This window comes from Oenanthe melanoleuca, chromosome 1A, assembly GCF_029582105.1.
Source record: "Oenanthe melanoleuca isolate GR-GAL-2019-014 chromosome 1A, OMel1.0, whole genome shotgun sequence".
In the NCBI taxonomy this organism is placed as follows: domain Eukaryota; kingdom Metazoa; phylum Chordata; class Aves; order Passeriformes; family Muscicapidae; genus Oenanthe; species Oenanthe melanoleuca.
In genome coordinates, this window is record NC_079334.1 from 27,274,336 (window position 1) to 27,291,994 (window position 17,659).

Genomic DNA, 17,659 nt, shown 5'->3' on the forward strand with positions numbered 1-17,659 from the left:
TTATGTATTCATCATGAAAAGCATTACCTGAATATCTGAATCAAATGGGGCTGGTTTAAATGTCATGGAGCAATGTGACCTGGAAAGTAACACAGGAGGAGGAGGAGTCCTGCTTTTTTTCTTGCTGCTCATAGCTTCTTTGAGACTGCGATACAAAGCACTTTGCTCAGCTTCAACTTGCTCAATTAAAGTTAGTGCTTCCTATTATTGAAATAAAAACAAAAGAGAAAACTTTTAAAATATAACAGACAGGTTTTAATTTTATACATTACTTTCGAATTGTCATAGAAAATTTCACTGCTATGTAGAAAACTTTCTGTAGCTTTTCATATTATCCTACATGCTAAATGAGTATGAACAGTACTTTCTGTAAATTACACAGATTAATTTCATAATTAGAGAATGCAGGATTACCTATGAAACAAGCATATCGAATTTGGAAGAACCTATAGGAAAACAGAAAGTGATGTTATATAATGTTGATAAGCAATTAGTGCCAGCCAGTGGTTAACTCCAAAAAGAAACAAAAACCATATCAACTCCTATGTAGGAGAGAGCTGGAAACCTAATCCGTGGAATTTCTAGAGGAGCTGTAGAAGCAGTTAGACTGAAATATCTGTACTTCAAAAACAGAGGGAAAAAAATAAAGTCTACAAATAAAGAAAAAGGAGGAGAATGTGGGTCCAGAAAAAGTAGCCATTTTTCCCTCATCTGTAGACAGCTAAAAGCTGACTGAGTCTGCTGTCAAAGATGTGGAGACACCCTACATACAGTGATTATGTGGCCATTTGGTTGGAGATCAAGGCTACACATTTTGCTAACTTGGCTGAATAGCAAATTGGTAGGTTTCTTCACCTTGATTTCACTGCCAATTCAAGAGAAACTTAACTTGTAAATCTAATATTAAGAACTTAGTACCTCAGTATCTTTACTTCTGGCAGCTGTTCTGCACATATCAAAGCCAAAGAGGCCAACTCACAGAGAGGAACAAGGATTACATTTTGTGTAGAGACAAGGAATGACATATTCCTACAACTAGATATTTTTTTTTATTTGAAGCCTTTTAGTACCCTACACTGGACCAAGGATAGAGGCTGAACTGAGTCTGAAAGATAAAATTAAAAAAATATTTCAAGTTATTGACAATCCTATAAGCCTGTACCTTAACAGCTCCTTGTTTCTGTCCTCATACATTTAGAAGACACCATAGTGGGTCAGATCACAGACTGAGTAAGCCTAGAATCTACTGTCCAAAAATCATTAAAAGATTACAGGTTTATGATGAAATGAGTGAAATGGGGACACAAGATTTTATAGAGCCTTTTGCATAGCTAATCATTTTCACAGACCTACCAGTCCACCCTGTTCCCTCACCATTTAGATTAGGGTTGCATCCACCCTCATGGGACACATTACAGGAAGGATATAATAAAAAGAGCAAGGTACAGAGAAACTTTCCATCACACAACCATTCCACTTTTTCAATCAGTAGTTTGAAGCTTTATTGGGTCCTTAAAAACTGTATTTTTCCAGGGTAAGCAGTCCTACAATAAAATTTTTAATTAAAAGTATCATGGACTCATTCTTGTCTGAGGATATATTTCTGATAAGTGCAAGGGTGGAAATGCTCCCAGGTTGAATAAAGAGTGTTGTTACTGAGAGTGATACTGCACGACCTCTACTTTAGTAATTGTAGAACTTGGATGATAATAAACGTGGCAGTGCTGCGAGATGAGCAAGACTAATCTTGTGGCTGAGGAAGCCAAATGCCATCATAAAAATCCCAAATGCCTGAACTGTGATAAAACACATTTTATCCCTGCCTCTGCACAGACTTGGACCATGGTATTAACTTAATCACATTAATTCAATTTTACAGCTGGTCAATGAGAACTACTAGTGTATCCAATTCTGTAAAACCTTGGATGTCCAACTAGACATATAGGACAGGAAGAAAGAATTAAACAACTGTGAAAGAAATAATAAAAATGCACAGCAGCTCATTAAGCAGTTTGATGTAATTGAATAAACACATATCAGAAGCTTCCATATCTACTCAGTTTATGGCATGAGAAATGGTTATTTGTATGCTTCTCAAAATAAAATAAACTGCTTCCTATTTTGTTATATAATAAAAATAGATTTGTAGCATATTGTGCTGATTACAGGAGAAAACAACTGAAGATACAAGTAATTCTATATAAAACTCTACAATAAAAAAAGCAAAAGCATGAAAATAAAATTACGGATTTGCTGTTGATTAAGTAAGCACCATCCACCTCAAGCAGGAAAATTAACTGAGCATATAATTAAATATTTCATCATAAAACAAATATCAAAAGAGATCATGCTAAGTTTGTCCAGACAAAGTGAATTCTGATATTTTCTGGCAACTATCTGCAGATATATTTTTTTATTTACATCTGTCTTGGTGAAAAATGCACAGAAGCAAAATGTAGTGAAGGTCAGTGTAAGAGCTTGGTAAATGTTTGTTTGGGATAACCAGATGCTTCTTGGGAATTGCTTGTAAGTCTTCACTGGTGACTACAGTTGCAACATTCATACCATATCACAACATCTGATATATTTATTACAGTCATAAATAACATGTATTTTACAAATATATGAGGGATATTTTTAATGTAGGCATTTTCTGATCCAATTTTGCATTCTTCTGATGTAATAAACATATGCACTTCTTATCATGCTTCCAAATTAATGGCATATAAAAGAAAAACAATTTCTAGTAACTTCTTGTTTAAAACACTCTTTTATATATTATATAGTGACAGTTGCAGAATCTGTTACCTGTTGTACAGGTTATAAAGAAATTTCAAGCCCTGTTGATGAGCAAGCAATTTTTATGGACAGATGCTGGCACAAAGGTCAACGAAAATACTCTCATTGATTTCATGAGACTTAAAAGAACCCAGGAAGACTCTGCTTTTAGCTCCAATAGATTCCAAAATCCCAATATCTAAACTTTTTTCTCAGAAAGAAAAAAATAAAGTCCATTTCATCATCACCAGCTAAAGTATTCTAAGAAGACTTGGAGATCTTGGGAAAAGAACAATGTCAAAGGTTACACTAAGGAAATCTGAATGGCATTTTGGCAAGGTATAGGTTCATAACTGCAAAGCCAGGAAATAAAGTGTAGAAGGAAAGATCTTATCTTCCCTCAGATATCCTGACATTTGCATGTATACACAAAATTTGGGGATGTGCTCTTTCCTCGTTTTAAGATCATTTTTATTCTTTGAAACTTCTCAGGAAAAAAATTTACTTTAGAAGTTAAAAAAACACACAATGACCCTTCCATTTTACTTGTTTTTATGAGAAGTAGTATTATGTGTTTTAATTATATGAAATGAAAACTTGTGCTAATGGTAAAGAATTTCTACCAAAAAGTTTTTCTTATTACCTCCAGTAGTTGCCTTCGGGAAGTAGTAGTTAAGTCTTCAGGGAACTTTTGTGCAGCCTTTTGCATCAAAAAGATTGCTCTGGATAGCTTATTCCTTTTAATTTTTTTCATTATAAGTTCCTCTATAAAACAGATATTTTAAGACATTTATAAAACAGTGGCAATAATTTATTATACTTCTTAAATCTTGAGTAATAAGTCTTACCTGATAAATATTGGAAATCATCAATATTTTTCTCATGAGACTTACTAGACTTAAGACTTCTGTCAACAACTTGAGCACCTGTGTGGGAAGGAAATAGTGAATTATTTTGATAGTGCTATTGCAAAAAATTGAGAGGTTAATATGTAGTTTTACAGTAAAGCTCTGCTCCATCTCACATTCTTTCCTTTGGTCCAAGTAGAATTTCTTGTACAGATCATGCCACTAAAAATATTCCACCCTCCTACCTAACTCAACACCACAGAAAAAAAGAGGTTTTGTTTGATCATAGGGAGCAGGGTACAATGTAGCTCTGCAGAGTCAAACTCATACTAGATTTTAATTTTAAAAAAACAAAACAACACTAAGAATGAGAGAACAAGCTGCGTTTTTTTCAAAAGCCATTTGGCAAGAGTGGAGTATCTGCCAACTGGAAAGATAGACAACTTCATAGGAGCAGAAGTTCAAATTACCAAGAACATTGAATAAAATATTCAAGTTATTCTCTAGAGAGAAAATCAGCATTACAGGAAAAAAATAAATCTACAGAACATCTCCCAGTTTTTCTTCACTGGCATTGTAAAAGTTAACATTATAACTAAAATACAACAACCAAGTGTCTAGGAATGAAATTCATTAGTTGCAGCAAAGTTTAACTCCCATTGGTTGAGTACAGATTGAAGACTAGTAGAATGTAAATCTAAATTCTGCAAATTCAGTACATTATTTCTGTCCATATGCTGTATACAAACTGCCCAACATCAGCTCCTTTCCAGAAAGCAGATACTCCTTTATTTCCTTGTACTACAGAATACATTAGCAAAAAGACTCTAATCAAGTTATGAAGATTATTTAACTTTACTGAAACCTACCTTGTGTAATTTTGAGAAGTTTCACTCCGACTCGATGTTGGGCCTGAATAAGCTCCAAGTGTAAATCTGTTACAAAACCATCATCTGCTCCTCTTTTACCATCGCCACATCCCAAAACAGAATTCAAACTCTGATCATTTGAATACACCTAATAAATAGGAAGTGGCAATTAAGCAAATACAAACTTCCACTACTTTGCTTATTGCATTTTTCTTTATATTGATACTATTTCAGTAAACTGACAAACTGAAATTTGTCATATTTGTGTAATATGCAGTCAATCAAGAAAGCATGGAAAGGAGAGTGACCAGAGAGAGAGATCACAGATAATGGGTAAAGAGAACTAGACAAAATCTGAGAATCAATAGAAAATCGGATCAATAATAAAGACAAAACTGCAAAAACTACATTTTACAGTGTTACCAATCCATAAAACAAATATCATATTGATATAGAATGAAAATTAGAAAATCTGAACTTGCATCAAGAGCAAAAATTGATTTTAATAATAAACAGTTGCAAGCAATAAATATGAACAGGATTTCTGCTATTATTTTATATAAGAAATCTATATATTATAATTATTACAAATGAAAATGTTAAAGAAAGCCTAAAGGACTTAATAGTCAATTACTGAAAGAGAAAAATGCTCTTTCAACTTGTGCTGGCTTTGGCTTAGGCACAGTTCGTTTTCTTCATAGTAGCTGGTATGAAGCAGTGGCTTGGATTTGTGCTGGATACAGTGCTGATAATGTCAGGGATGTCTTCATTACTGATGAGCAGGGTTCACACAGCATCAACGATGTGATAGCACTGCCTCTCATACCACCCCACCAGAGAAGAGGCTGAGGTGGCACAAGAAGTTGGGAGGAGGCACAACCAGGGCAGGTGACCTAAGGGATATTCCAGCCCATACAACACCATGGTCAGTACATAAACCTCGGGGAAGGAGGTAGGGATGGAATGTTTGAGTGATAGCATTCATCTTCTCATGTCACACAAGCTACATGTGATGGGGACTCCTGGAGTTGGCCGAACACCTGCCTGCCCAGGGAAGTGCTGAATTAATTCCTTGTTTTGCTTTGCCTCTGTGCACAGCTTTTGCCTTCCCCAATAAACTGTCCTTATCTCAACCCACAAGTTTGCTGGCTTTTACCTTTCCCCCAGGACACTGGGAAGGACTGGATGAGCAACTGTGTGGGGCTCAGTTGCCAGCTGGGGTTAAACCACAACACTAATACACAGAGATATGTTCTTTGTATTCTTTTCTTACATGGGCCAGGAAGATGAGGTACATTTGCTAGTGGTAGGATTTCTATGTATGAAGAAAATATGAGGTTTGTGTCATCAAAATACGATATATTACTGATAGATTTTGTTGCAGTGTAGCTTTTTGTAAACTTTACCTTTGTACAGCAGTTGTCAAATATCGACTTTCCATCTGGTAAAAGGGTCATTAACCGAGATGTGTTCATGTCATTAATTCCTTTTTCAAGAACTTTATAAGCAATTTGTAATTGTTCTGTAGGTGTTTTCTGAAATGAAAACCCATGTAAACACATTTCCTTAGATAACATTAAAAACTATAATACAGTCTATCAAAAGTAATGTGCTTTTCTTTTTAGGTGTTCAAGTTTAAAACTGTCAGATAATCTTTACATAGGTACTGCTCCCTACACTTTAATATACTAATATCAATGTTTTAAATGTTAAGTAGGACTGATTTTCCTTCAGCTGAAAAAAAAAGCCAAACTACTCAGCATTAGCTTATAGCAGAATGAAACTGACCTTAAAGAATTAAATTGAAAACATAGTATTTGCAGTTTTTCAATATTCCATTAAACACTACAAAGAAAACAGTTTTTACAGGAAACATCACCTTTAAGTAGACTATAATTGAACTATCATTGTCCATGTGTGTAAGCATTAAGACATATGACTGACAACACTCCTGAATCCTCAGGCTAACGAATATCATTAACCCTTAATGTGCTTTAGTAAGTCATTTGATTGGGAAATTCTGCAAAGTGCTGAACAAAGCAAGGACACTTAGGGTGTTTCATCTATTCCACATGATCCTTACAAAGAGAAGGAAGCAAAAACACAATCCAAAATATTTTCCTAAATTAAGCACAGACTAAAATTTCTATGATCTTAATGAAATGTACCATTAAATCATTGAACAGATTGCATTAAAAAAAAGGTATACAGTGGAAATCACTATGCTTATGCTGTAAAAAAACCTTCAAATACAATCTCTTCCAGAAAAAGGATTGATAAAAAAGACTCAGGGAAATTTTTCCAATTTTATTACATTTGAAAAATAAATATCTTTACTTTCTTCCTCTGCACTAGTAGGATTGTATTAAACATTTCATATTTGTAAAACTAAATATATCATATTAATCATATTAAATATATATCATATTAATCATATTAAAAGCTTCAAGCAGAAATATTCTTATTCTATTCAAAATCAATGTATCAATGAAGATAAATTGGACATTACCATCAGTATTTCAGGCATGTCACAGGTTTCATCTTGTGAAAGAGAAGCACTTCCTCCTTTTTTATAGGAAGAAAAGAAGAAACAAACATAAAACAAATCCAAAAAATTTTAGTACCATTTGATCATCTCTACCACTAATTTCAGAGTCTGCCAATAAATCTGGGCTTCAGTGTTTGATTATGAGAGGTAATGATAATGTTTCTTGAAGAGCTATCCAGGGCTTAGACACACAGTCATGTATGCACAGTTATACTAATACAGGATATTATTAGCCAGTAACGTGTTTTAAAGGTACCATATACTTCACAGCCATGTCATATCCAAACTAATGAAGCTAGGACTCATCTTGTAGTTCCTCATATTTTTGTAGCATTCCTATAAATTCTCCATTATGAAATAAATTCAAACCAATTATTATCTAATTCACAGTTAATTTCACTTATAGAAGAATTTTTAAGAATAAGAGGTCATATTCTTGGGATAGATACTACTTCATTTTAATATTTCTTCAAGCAGTATTATCACCCTTTTGCTCTGATTGTTTAAATTACTTTCATTTATGAAGAATGCATCCAAACTTAAGTTTCACTCTTCAAAACAAGAGAGAAAATTTTTTTAGTTCTTGGTTAAACCCTCTAATTTCATTTCTTTGTGAAACAGATTACTTTTTGCCCTTTCAGAGGAATAACCTTCTAGTCCCTCCTTGTGCCACTTTTGAATGCTTGTTCATTGTCTCTTCCTCATAAAAAGGAAAATTTGTATTCATTCAGTAAATAGGTTCTTTTCAGCACAAGCATGTGCTTGACTGTCAGCCTGTTTTGACCTATCTATTCAGCTTCTTTTTCCTCCAAAAAGACATTCAAACTGAATGAAAAAGAAGGAGTGCTACAATGAGGACTCATTTAGTCTTCCTGAGAACCTTATGATTTTCATAACACCATCAAAAACAATACCTACTCTATCTTAATAACAAATAGCAATTTCCCAAGATTTTCTTATTTCCAAAAATGTAACACTGTTATGATTTCTTTCTGTTTCTAGACATGATCTAATAAGATCCTTAACATTTACTCTCTAGTTACTATAGGACATTTACAAGATTTATTATTCATATTCCAAAATACACAACAGAGAGCTTTTCAAGTATGTCTAAATATTCATATTTTTACAGTATTAGCCAGGTTGTAAGGAAATTTTTTTAACATGATTGTAATAGCATTTCATAATAACGTCAGCCAAGTTCAACTTCAAAAACAATTGAATTACTATACAAAAATCAAGAATATGTAGAGAAGAAAACCAAACTAATGACCCAATAAACGCAAAAGCTCCAGTATGACCTCAGTATTTTCCCTTTTGTTTGGCCTGCAACTAATCAACCAGCATTTGAAGGCTCCAAATGAGCCACAGCCTGTACTGCCTTTTGTCTAGCCCATATTCAGAGAACACAGCAGTGACCTGAGACCACTCTGAAGGGCCTAAGCAACACGTAGAAGACCTGTGAGGAGAGTGAGTAATAAGAGATGTAATTCAAAATGGGGTTACTTCAGTTGAACTGGAAATGTAAGGAAAGAAATCATTAACCCTTGGAAAAACAGGTTTCGTTCGCTCCAATAATGTGAAATTTTGTGTGAACAACAGTGTCCCTCTACTCTCAACAGTCTCTTTGCAATATTTTTTGAATATGTATGTTAGTCAGTTTTCAGCTCAAGAAAGTTCCAATCTTAAAAAGTAAATTCTGTTTTTCTTGAAAGCTTTACCTCCTTTTTCCTTAGATTCACTTGTAGATTCAGCTATGTTTTCCAGTATTGCAGCTAGACATATGGTTATCTCTGCAAACATCACATCGGTGTCTGCTATGCTGGTCTTCCCAATTATTTCATTCATTATCCAGAGTATCTGAACCCACTAAAAATGAGGAAACAGGGGAGAAAAATAAAACAGAGATAAATCAAATTTTTGGAAGACCTTTATGTATTACAGAGGTAGACATGATTTTGCACTCAAAATTGTTTAAAAATATTCACAGTCATGCACACAACTCCTTTCCTGGATCTGGCTTCTTTTTTTAAATGTCACAAGACTAAGATGCTGAATTTACACTGCTCTGTAGACTAGTTTCTTCAGACGGCAGATTTTTTTTATTTTAGAATGTTACTATTCCTGTCATTCCTTTTGGAAAGTTTTATGAATGTTCTACAGTCATAACTTTTATACCTTGCTCTAGTGCAGCAAGCCTCCCAGTAGATTTGATTACATGCCTCTCATTTATCTCCACATCTTCCCACTTAAACTCAGAACAAAAGAGACCCAAATACTCCCGTTGTACATACAGGGGAAAATAACCATATACTACCTTCTGGAGAACCTCAGAACAATTTTACCATGTAGGGTCAAAAATTAACTCCTCCAGAAACTTGTTGGTTAGCACCAACTGGAAGCCCATTTCACCAAGAACCTCTCACCCAGGACAAATTCAAGGTAAGGCTGTGACTCTATCTAGTGGGCTCAGAATTATTCTACTACAGGATCCCATCTCCCTTGTCTTAAGTTGTAAGGTTTTTTGCCATTTTGTTCAACTGACCTAGGGAACTTTCTTGAAATATATTGATATTTTCTGCCACAATATCTCAAATTTTTCTTCTTACATCCTGCCCAAATGTTTTCACTAATTTAGCTTCTTACCAAGGTGGCCCACTGGCAAACAATGGGTTACTTTACTGCATAAAGACTAAGAGAATATTTTGGTACTGATGTATGTGAGCACAGTCTGTTCAAAGTGTATATATAATTCATGTTTTTGAAGAAGATTTATCTGCATTTTACCATAAGAAAAGGTACTTAGACTGGATACCACTATTTCACTGCCTTTACTGTAACAGACTGCATTCACATTAAGAGAAATATATATTATAATGAAGGAGTACTTGGTAAGCTCGGTGTTTGTGGATATATTCTAAGCAGTCACTTCCACTCATCTGGATTTGCTGAAGTTCTGTTTTACACTTCTGCCACAAACACATTACTACATTAACAAGTATTTCTTTGTCAGGATGAACATTCTGGAAAGAAAAAAACAATATAATTGTGGAAATGGGCAAGCATATAAACACACAAATAACCCAGTACAAAAACAGTGTCAACATTTTTCAACACAAGTAAATAAAATATGTCACTTTCTTATAAAGGATGACAACATTTTGAAAGCTTTAGAAATACTTTTAAAAATAATTTCTGGTAGACCACCCAAGCTTTTCTTCTCTCAACAATATAAGTGGGTTTAGAAGTTTGGGGAGTTTATTTCTTTTTTTTTAATTTACTATCTCTTAAAAGTGACACAAACAAGCAAAACAGTGAGAAGAAAATTACATGAGAGAGAAAATTAACTATACTGAAATCAATTGATTCTGGAGAAACTTTCTTTTTAGTAAAGTATTTAAATATTTGCAGAAGAAAATCTAAATTAATAGTTTCATTTTGCTTGACAGAGTATTCCATGGTCTATTGGCATATCTGAGATGATGAAGCAGTGAAAAAAAAAACAACTAGAAAAAAATTTGGAAATATCTAACAAGTGAAAGAAATGTTAAATCCCATCTGCATCTTGCAAAGAGAATAATTAACAAATTCAAAACTTTAGTTGGTTAATCTCCTAATTAACACATTTTAAAAGGCAAGAGTCCATCTATGTGTTAAACACATTCTGAACAGTGAGTAAGAATCAGTACACATCTTTATCACCAGTTATAGCAGAATTGATCTAGTATCTCCAGTGCAGTGAAACCTGATATATCCACACTATCTATACTTTCACATGTGTTTTAGCATAAGATTTATGGGATACAGATAATGAAACTGGGGGGAGAGAAAAATGGAAAAAACAAAAATTAAAATTATTTTTGCCACTGGTTTGGTGGCAGCAAGCTTCAAGATTGCCTCAGCTATATATAATATAACTTCACCATCAGTGAATGCTCTGTTAATCAGGGTCAAATTTGTCTTTCTTCTCTGGACAGAAGATCAGGAAGATTTGCAGGAAAGTGTAGAAGAACCAGTAGAGTTTAAATCCAGGTAACTGCCTGCATACAGAGGTCACATTAAAAACTGACAAATTGTGCTATCTAAAGGTATCTGTGGGGTACCTCACAGGCAAGATACTTTGAATAAATATACTATACCGAAGCTAAAAATGTGTGTGCTCCAGTTACATCCACATTGTGGCAATATTCAAATTATATCTAAAATTAATTTCACAGTTAAGATATGTGCCATGTTATTAGAGCAGGCTTTTTCTAAGGAAAAATTTTCATTAGTCTTTTGGATCACAAACTATTTTAATGTAAGTGCTAGCAGTGGAGACATTGCATTATAATTTCTTCCCCTCTCAGTAGCACATTAAGGGGAAATCTCAGTTTGAGCAAGCAAAAAATGGTTATTCTGGGAATAAATCATCAGATACACAATGGGATTATTTCTACAGTGGAGACTTCAGCACAAAGTCCCAGTCTCATTTGCTTTGTTGTTGCTGCTGCTTGTTTCCATTTTTTGCAGTGAGAATTTACCTTAAATTGCAGACATAGTACTATTAAAAAGGCATTATCATTCCTTAGGGTAACTGCCCCCATTTTTATAAATACTGCAGAAGAGTTTTCCACAGCTGAGCATATTTGCCCACCTAAATCTAACATATGAAAAGAAATTCAATCTCTGCTTGATTAGCTGAAACATGCAATCAGCCCTATGGTCTTCCAAATAAATTTAGTATCTAATAAATATTTTTAAAGTAATGATTACAGAGTATTTTTAAAAAATAATCCATTTTTTTAAATCACAAACTGCTAGCATTCATAAGTATATTTTTTCACTTTTGATATTCTTGCAGTTCGTTAGTCATGCAACTGATTCCTTTGATCTTCAATTATATGCATTCATTACAGACTAGGAGATACATTGAGAAAAAATGTCTCAAATTCTGTTATTACCTGTTCAGATGTGGAGACACAGGAAAACGCGGTTGTTGCCAAAATCGTAAGATCATGGAAAGGATCTTTAGGCTTTAAGGATTTCTCTACATTCAACATTTATTAAAAAAGGGGGAAAAGTAAAGGCAAGACATTATATCTAATTTAAAACCTAAGTTTGAAAATATCTAAGTCAACTGATTTACTAATATAAGCCAGCAGATAACATGGTCTAAGAAACAGTAAATTCAGAGAGGGACAGATAACTCCAAGTTCATTCACTTCTGTGAAAGTGAGCATTTCTATTTTTAGGAAACAAAGTTTTCAAGATATATTCAGGTTTTTGGTTGTCATAGAATTAAATTGAAGCTGCTCTAACAAGTTTTTCTTGCTTCTATGTAAAGAAATTTTTCATAAATTAAGTATAAGAACAGACAAAAAACCCCTCAAAGATCTGTTCCACTTTTTCCCTGAAAACTTGTCTGAAAATATTCAATCATTTTGCATCTTTGCTTATAGTTTGATGCATATTTAACCTACTTCATTAACCTATAGCATTTCTCACTTAAGGGAAATCATATAAAGTCATATTTTGACAAATGAAAACTGGAAAAAATAGGTGGCATTTTCTCAATTACTACTTTTTGTTATAGACTACTGCATGAACCATATTACATAGTTTTTAAATAATTTACAAGACCTCTTGCTGCAAAAATATTTGAAATTCAAACAGAACTATAACTGAACAACACTCACTTCTAATTGTTTCTGTCTTTTCAGAACCTTGAAGTGTGCTGGCTTTTCTGCTATTACGATCACTAATAGAAAAACTACGCTCAAATTTTCCTGGGAATATTACTGGTTGCATCAATGTAAGAAGTTTGAGTTCTATTTCAGCTTTCTTCCATTTTGGGTCATCTTGAGCCTAATTGAAAGGAAGAAAACCATAGAAATTGGTCTTTAAAATATACTCCTGACCTCATAGGAAAAGACTAAATAAAGAACATCTCAATCACATCCAGATTACCTGAAGAAAATTATCAACAAATTCAAAAGCAGAATAAAACATGTCCCAGTCTTCATAGCTGAAAGCTAATTTTACAAATTTCACAGCAGCATCTCCAGACACGCCGTTTTCTCCTGCAGTAATGACAAAAATATTTTCTCTGTTTTATATATATGTATTCAGAAGTTCATTGAAAGTTTAATTTAATTTATTTTCATAATTTGGGTATTGATAAATAAATTTAAAGATAAATCTCCATGTGTTTTTGAACAGTCAGCATAACTTTATAAGAAACAAGAGCTTTATGTTTTCACAGTAGTGTCTGTGCTTACAGGCTGCTTTAATGATAGATCTGCAACCATAGAATCATAAAGGTTTGAAAATACCTCCAAGATCATAAAATCCAAACTTTTAACAAATACCACCATGGCCACTTAACTATATCACAGTGTCCATTCAAAAGAGGCTCTACAATTATTGATATTAACATTCCTGTGCAGAGAACATCAAGGATCTAGTCCTTGCTGTTGCAGGAAGAGCTTATCACCCTGTAAAGCTAAAATCTGGTTTAAAAATTGCATAGAAACACATACAGTTTCTTTCAAGACAGGTAAAAATTTCTCATTACTGTGTCAGAAAATGATCATACATACATAGGGAGCCAGTTTTCTCACTTTTCAAGTTCATCCAGACCACAGTAAGGCAAGTGTTTTAGCTAATATGCTCAGATAGTTCTGCAGTCTTAACAATATACCACAGTCACTGTCATGAGTTGGAAGGGACTGACAAGTTTGATCACCAAAGTCCAGCTCCCAGCCCTGCAAAGAACCACTCCAAGAGAACACCATTTTGCACATTCTTTAGGTATAGAACTGTTACTAACGTGAAAATTACTGAGCATTTATATCACTAGGTAAAAAAATGCTTTGCAATTCAAAGCTAGCTTACCTGTTAGCATCAATTGCAGAAGAGTAGATGATGGATTTATTATACCAAACTGACTGGTGCCATTGGTCTCTCCACCTTCAACACAGACAACTTATAAAATCAATTTATAATCTATTTGACTTTTTACATTCTAATTAGCCAGTAATCATACCATGAAAAATATCATTCTGAAGTGTACTTAGTCTCTATACATTCATTTACTGACAAAATACCTCTACACCCAGGACTATATTCAGCCCAGAGCCCAGCAAAAAAAATATGGAGGTAACCATCAAGTCCAGTGTTTTTCTCAAGTTTTTACATCTAACTTTGAATGGATTTTTTTTTTTAATAGAATACATCAAACACCATGGTATTTTGACCTTGCCTGGTTTCCCAACCCCCATTTCTCATTTGTGCATCACAACAGGACAGGGAGGAAAAATATTGATGGAAAGCTCATGGTTTGATTAATCTCAATTAAGAAAACAAAGCTGTGATTGCAAACAAACTAGAAAAGGGAATTTATTCACTATTTCCCATAGGTGGGCAGACTCCCAGTCACCTCCTGGTAAGCAAGACTTCAGGATGTGTAGCAGTTGCTTGGGAAATCCCCCCATCCTCTCCCTTAGCCACAGATGTTGCTGCTGAACTGGATGGGTTTTGGTGTGGATGAGCTTGGTGAGTTTAGTGATTAGTTTGGTGAGTTCAGGTCAGCTGTGCCAGCTATGTCCTCTCCCAGCCCGCTGCCCACCCCTAGCCTAGTGGCCTTTGGGGAGAGGAGGGTTGGAGACACAGCCTTGAGGCTGTACAAGAACTGCTCAGTAGTAGTGAAAATACTGGTATGTTAACAACACTGCTGTTAGAGCAGCTTCAATTTAACACCACTGTTAATGGCACAGTAAAACTTATAAAGGTCGCTACAAAGAAAGTGAACTCCAGTTAACTTAGAAAATATATGCATAAACTGCTGCAGATTTTTACTGATTATAATAGACCATGGAGACAAAGCCAGATATTTATCTTCTATTATGCAAAGATAAGAAAAACTACCTGTTTTTACAGATGGTATTGTTATAAATCAAATATATACCTTCGGGCATATTCTTTTTCTTTTTAAATAGAGAAAAAAAAAAAAAAAAAAAAAAAAAGGAGGTCCAGGCTCCTCACCAACACTGTTTTTGCTTCTTTAAGCTGTTACCTGAGAGGATTTCTAGGCCTGCAGAAAAAAGCTCAGAAGTGACAACACGAATTTCAATTTCATCAGGAGGATGAGGGGGAAACAGATTCCTGCTGTTATCAGAGAGTGCTTCCAAGATGGCAAGGAACTGAGCTGCAGCACCATCAAACATTTCCACCAGCAGCCGCTCAGTAGTGGTGCGAGGCAAGGACACCTAAGTAAGAAAAGGTAAGTTAAGCCTTGCGACATCTAAATCAACTTGCAATAAAGCAAGATTTTTTTCAAAACATTTCTCCATAAGAAAGTAACTACCTATTCAAAACAGAAAATAATGTAGTGTAAAACATATTGCTGTTATTAATGTCATGCTTCAAAGGCAGAGCAAAGCCTCATGCTAAGCAGGTACAGTACTTAGGAAGAATAATCATTTCATAGTAACCAGACACACTGCTGCATGGTATTTTACTTCAAAAATAGTACAATAGAAATTATGAGGGAGAGTATTAAGGCCATGTGGATCTTTCCTGATAATTTTCTAAAGTAATAATTAGTAACATCCTCCCTTCTTTCAAGCTTGTTCTGAGTTTTATTAATAAATTCTCTTAATTATGAAATCGAAAATATAAAACTTCCAGCTTGTGTATAGCACCATGTGTATTTAGAAGAATTATGTCATGGTTTCATCACATGACAGTAGTAAAGGAAGAGAAGGATTATATGAAATGTCAAACTTACATTTACTGCTTTTCTCGGGTTAACTTTTGGCTCATGTCGAAAGCTTGACTTTCTGGATACATATACTGCTCTCTTGAAAATCATTACTGACATCTGGCATAAAGAAAAAATTAAGTCAATATCTACGCTATGTGTTCTGTTCACACATAGATCATAACTACTCCACCTTTTTATAATGACTTGCAGGATAGTACCTTTAGAGTGGCCTCTCTAAAAATCTTTTCTGTCTCTGTACATTCCAGAGAACTGATATCTTCTAATTGCTTCACTTCGTCAATTTTAATCAAACCGCGGCGAGCAAATATCTGTCCAAAGAAAAATAAATATATATACTCTGTGTTCATATCCTGTATGTTGATATCTAATTTTAGAATAATGTAATTCGTGAATTTATACAACTGCAAAAGCTGCAATGAAAGTCAGGTCCTGAACAACTAAAAACAAAACCTTTGCAAAGTACCTTTTTTATATATGCATGGGACCTGACCAGTGTTTAATGCTAGAAGTCTGTGACTGTGAGTATATTACAAAGTGCTATTGCATTTGAGTTGATTACACATTTACATGTGGAAACACATCTCCACTTTACAGTAAAATTTTGGAATATGGACAGAACTCTAATTACATATGATCTGATAATAAGTAGGAATATTTAAATAATTATTTCCCATTGGATTGCATCTGAAATGCTGTATAAGGTAAATCAGGATACCTCTCCATGAATGCCGGCGTGACAATCAAAGTAACACTGAGAAACTGCCGTATATAGGGTGGCTCTCCATGTCAAATAATGCACAGATAAGAGTGGAATGGATGATTCCATACATATGCTGGCCCACAGTAAGTATTCCAGGACCTGTATTGAAGAAATCTAATTTCAAAATGAATGCATTTTAACCTACATAAATATGCTTCCTATTACTGAAGGACAGGTACAAAGACTTATCCTCACCTGGCAGGACAAATTAAAAGAGCAGGGGAAAAGATCACAGACATTTTATCAATTTTAACATGTTCTATTGACTAAAAAGGATTCCACCTGCATATTATTGTTTTTTCCATCTTAAACTGTGGTCAAGCACTATTTTAGCCTCCAAGCTATCTTAACCACTCCAGTTCACTATAGTCTTGCCACCAAAGATTCTTCTCTCTCATCTGCTCTTATCTTGAGAGTTATCCCTCTGTTTTCTGGCAGCTCTAGTGATCAGTTTTCAACAGGATCAGCAAGCTTATCTGAAATGCAATGGAGTCTGTCTTTTGCAGTGAAAACCTGTGCTTAATTTATACCCATGGAACTCTAGGCTTCTAACTTGCAGGGTAACATGGTCATTGCAGCAGTCTAATTTTAATAATTAGTCCTTCTCAACTGTACCTGTATCTTCCTCTTACTGTATTCTTGTGTCAGCTGCTCCCTGTGTACATAAAATGTGCACAACTTTGGCCTAAATTAAGCCAATATAAAAATTTTCTTTTAGTCTGAATTTCAAGAATTGGAAATACCCACAATCAATTCCTCTGTATAGTGGAAAGCCAAGTATACAAAAGTAGGTGCTAAATCACTTCTGTTTTTAATAGATGTTCAAAATAAAAAATCTTTCCTGCTCAGTGAAAGATTAATAAAACAACACATAAGAAAACATATCATATTAAGGCTGATTCAAATTCTATTCAAGTTGTAGGAGAAAGGAGTAAAGCTAAGATAAACAAAAACTAAATTCAGAAAAAAAAGGGGAGAGGCCAGGTTATTTTATCAATTATTCACAACTAAAACCGTAGCCACCAGGTGTCAGTACATTTCCACATTTAAAAAAAAACAAAAGACCATTTCTTGAACATATATAGGTGT

General features: G+C 34.2%; 1 protein-coding gene across 1 annotated transcript in view; it reads right to left on the minus strand.

Moving 5' to 3' along the window:
- The window catches only part of CFAP54 (cilia and flagella associated protein 54), a 107,358-nt gene that overhangs the window by 76,239 nt on the left and 13,460 nt on the right, over window positions 1-17,659 (minus strand). Inside the window, exons 6-21 of the mRNA XM_056482515.1 lie at window positions 16,526-16,669; window positions 16,008-16,118; window positions 15,814-15,906; window positions 15,100-15,292; window positions 13,920-13,994; window positions 12,993-13,105; window positions 12,722-12,890; window positions 11,987-12,072; window positions 9,932-10,066; window positions 8,765-8,912; window positions 7,005-7,060; window positions 5,902-6,030; window positions 4,496-4,643; window positions 3,627-3,704; window positions 3,422-3,543; window positions 28-201 (exon numbers count right to left, since the gene is read on the minus strand). Coding sequence (XP_056338490.1) covers window positions 28-201; window positions 3,422-3,543; window positions 3,627-3,704; window positions 4,496-4,643; window positions 5,902-6,030; window positions 7,005-7,060; window positions 8,765-8,912; window positions 9,932-10,066; window positions 11,987-12,072; window positions 12,722-12,890; window positions 12,993-13,105; window positions 13,920-13,994; window positions 15,100-15,292; window positions 15,814-15,906; window positions 16,008-16,118; window positions 16,526-16,669 — 1,974 coding nt within the window. The remainder of the gene's footprint in view (window positions 1-27; window positions 202-3,421; window positions 3,544-3,626; window positions 3,705-4,495; window positions 4,644-5,901; window positions 6,031-7,004; window positions 7,061-8,764; window positions 8,913-9,931; window positions 10,067-11,986; window positions 12,073-12,721; window positions 12,891-12,992; window positions 13,106-13,919; window positions 13,995-15,099; window positions 15,293-15,813; window positions 15,907-16,007; window positions 16,119-16,525; window positions 16,670-17,659) is intronic.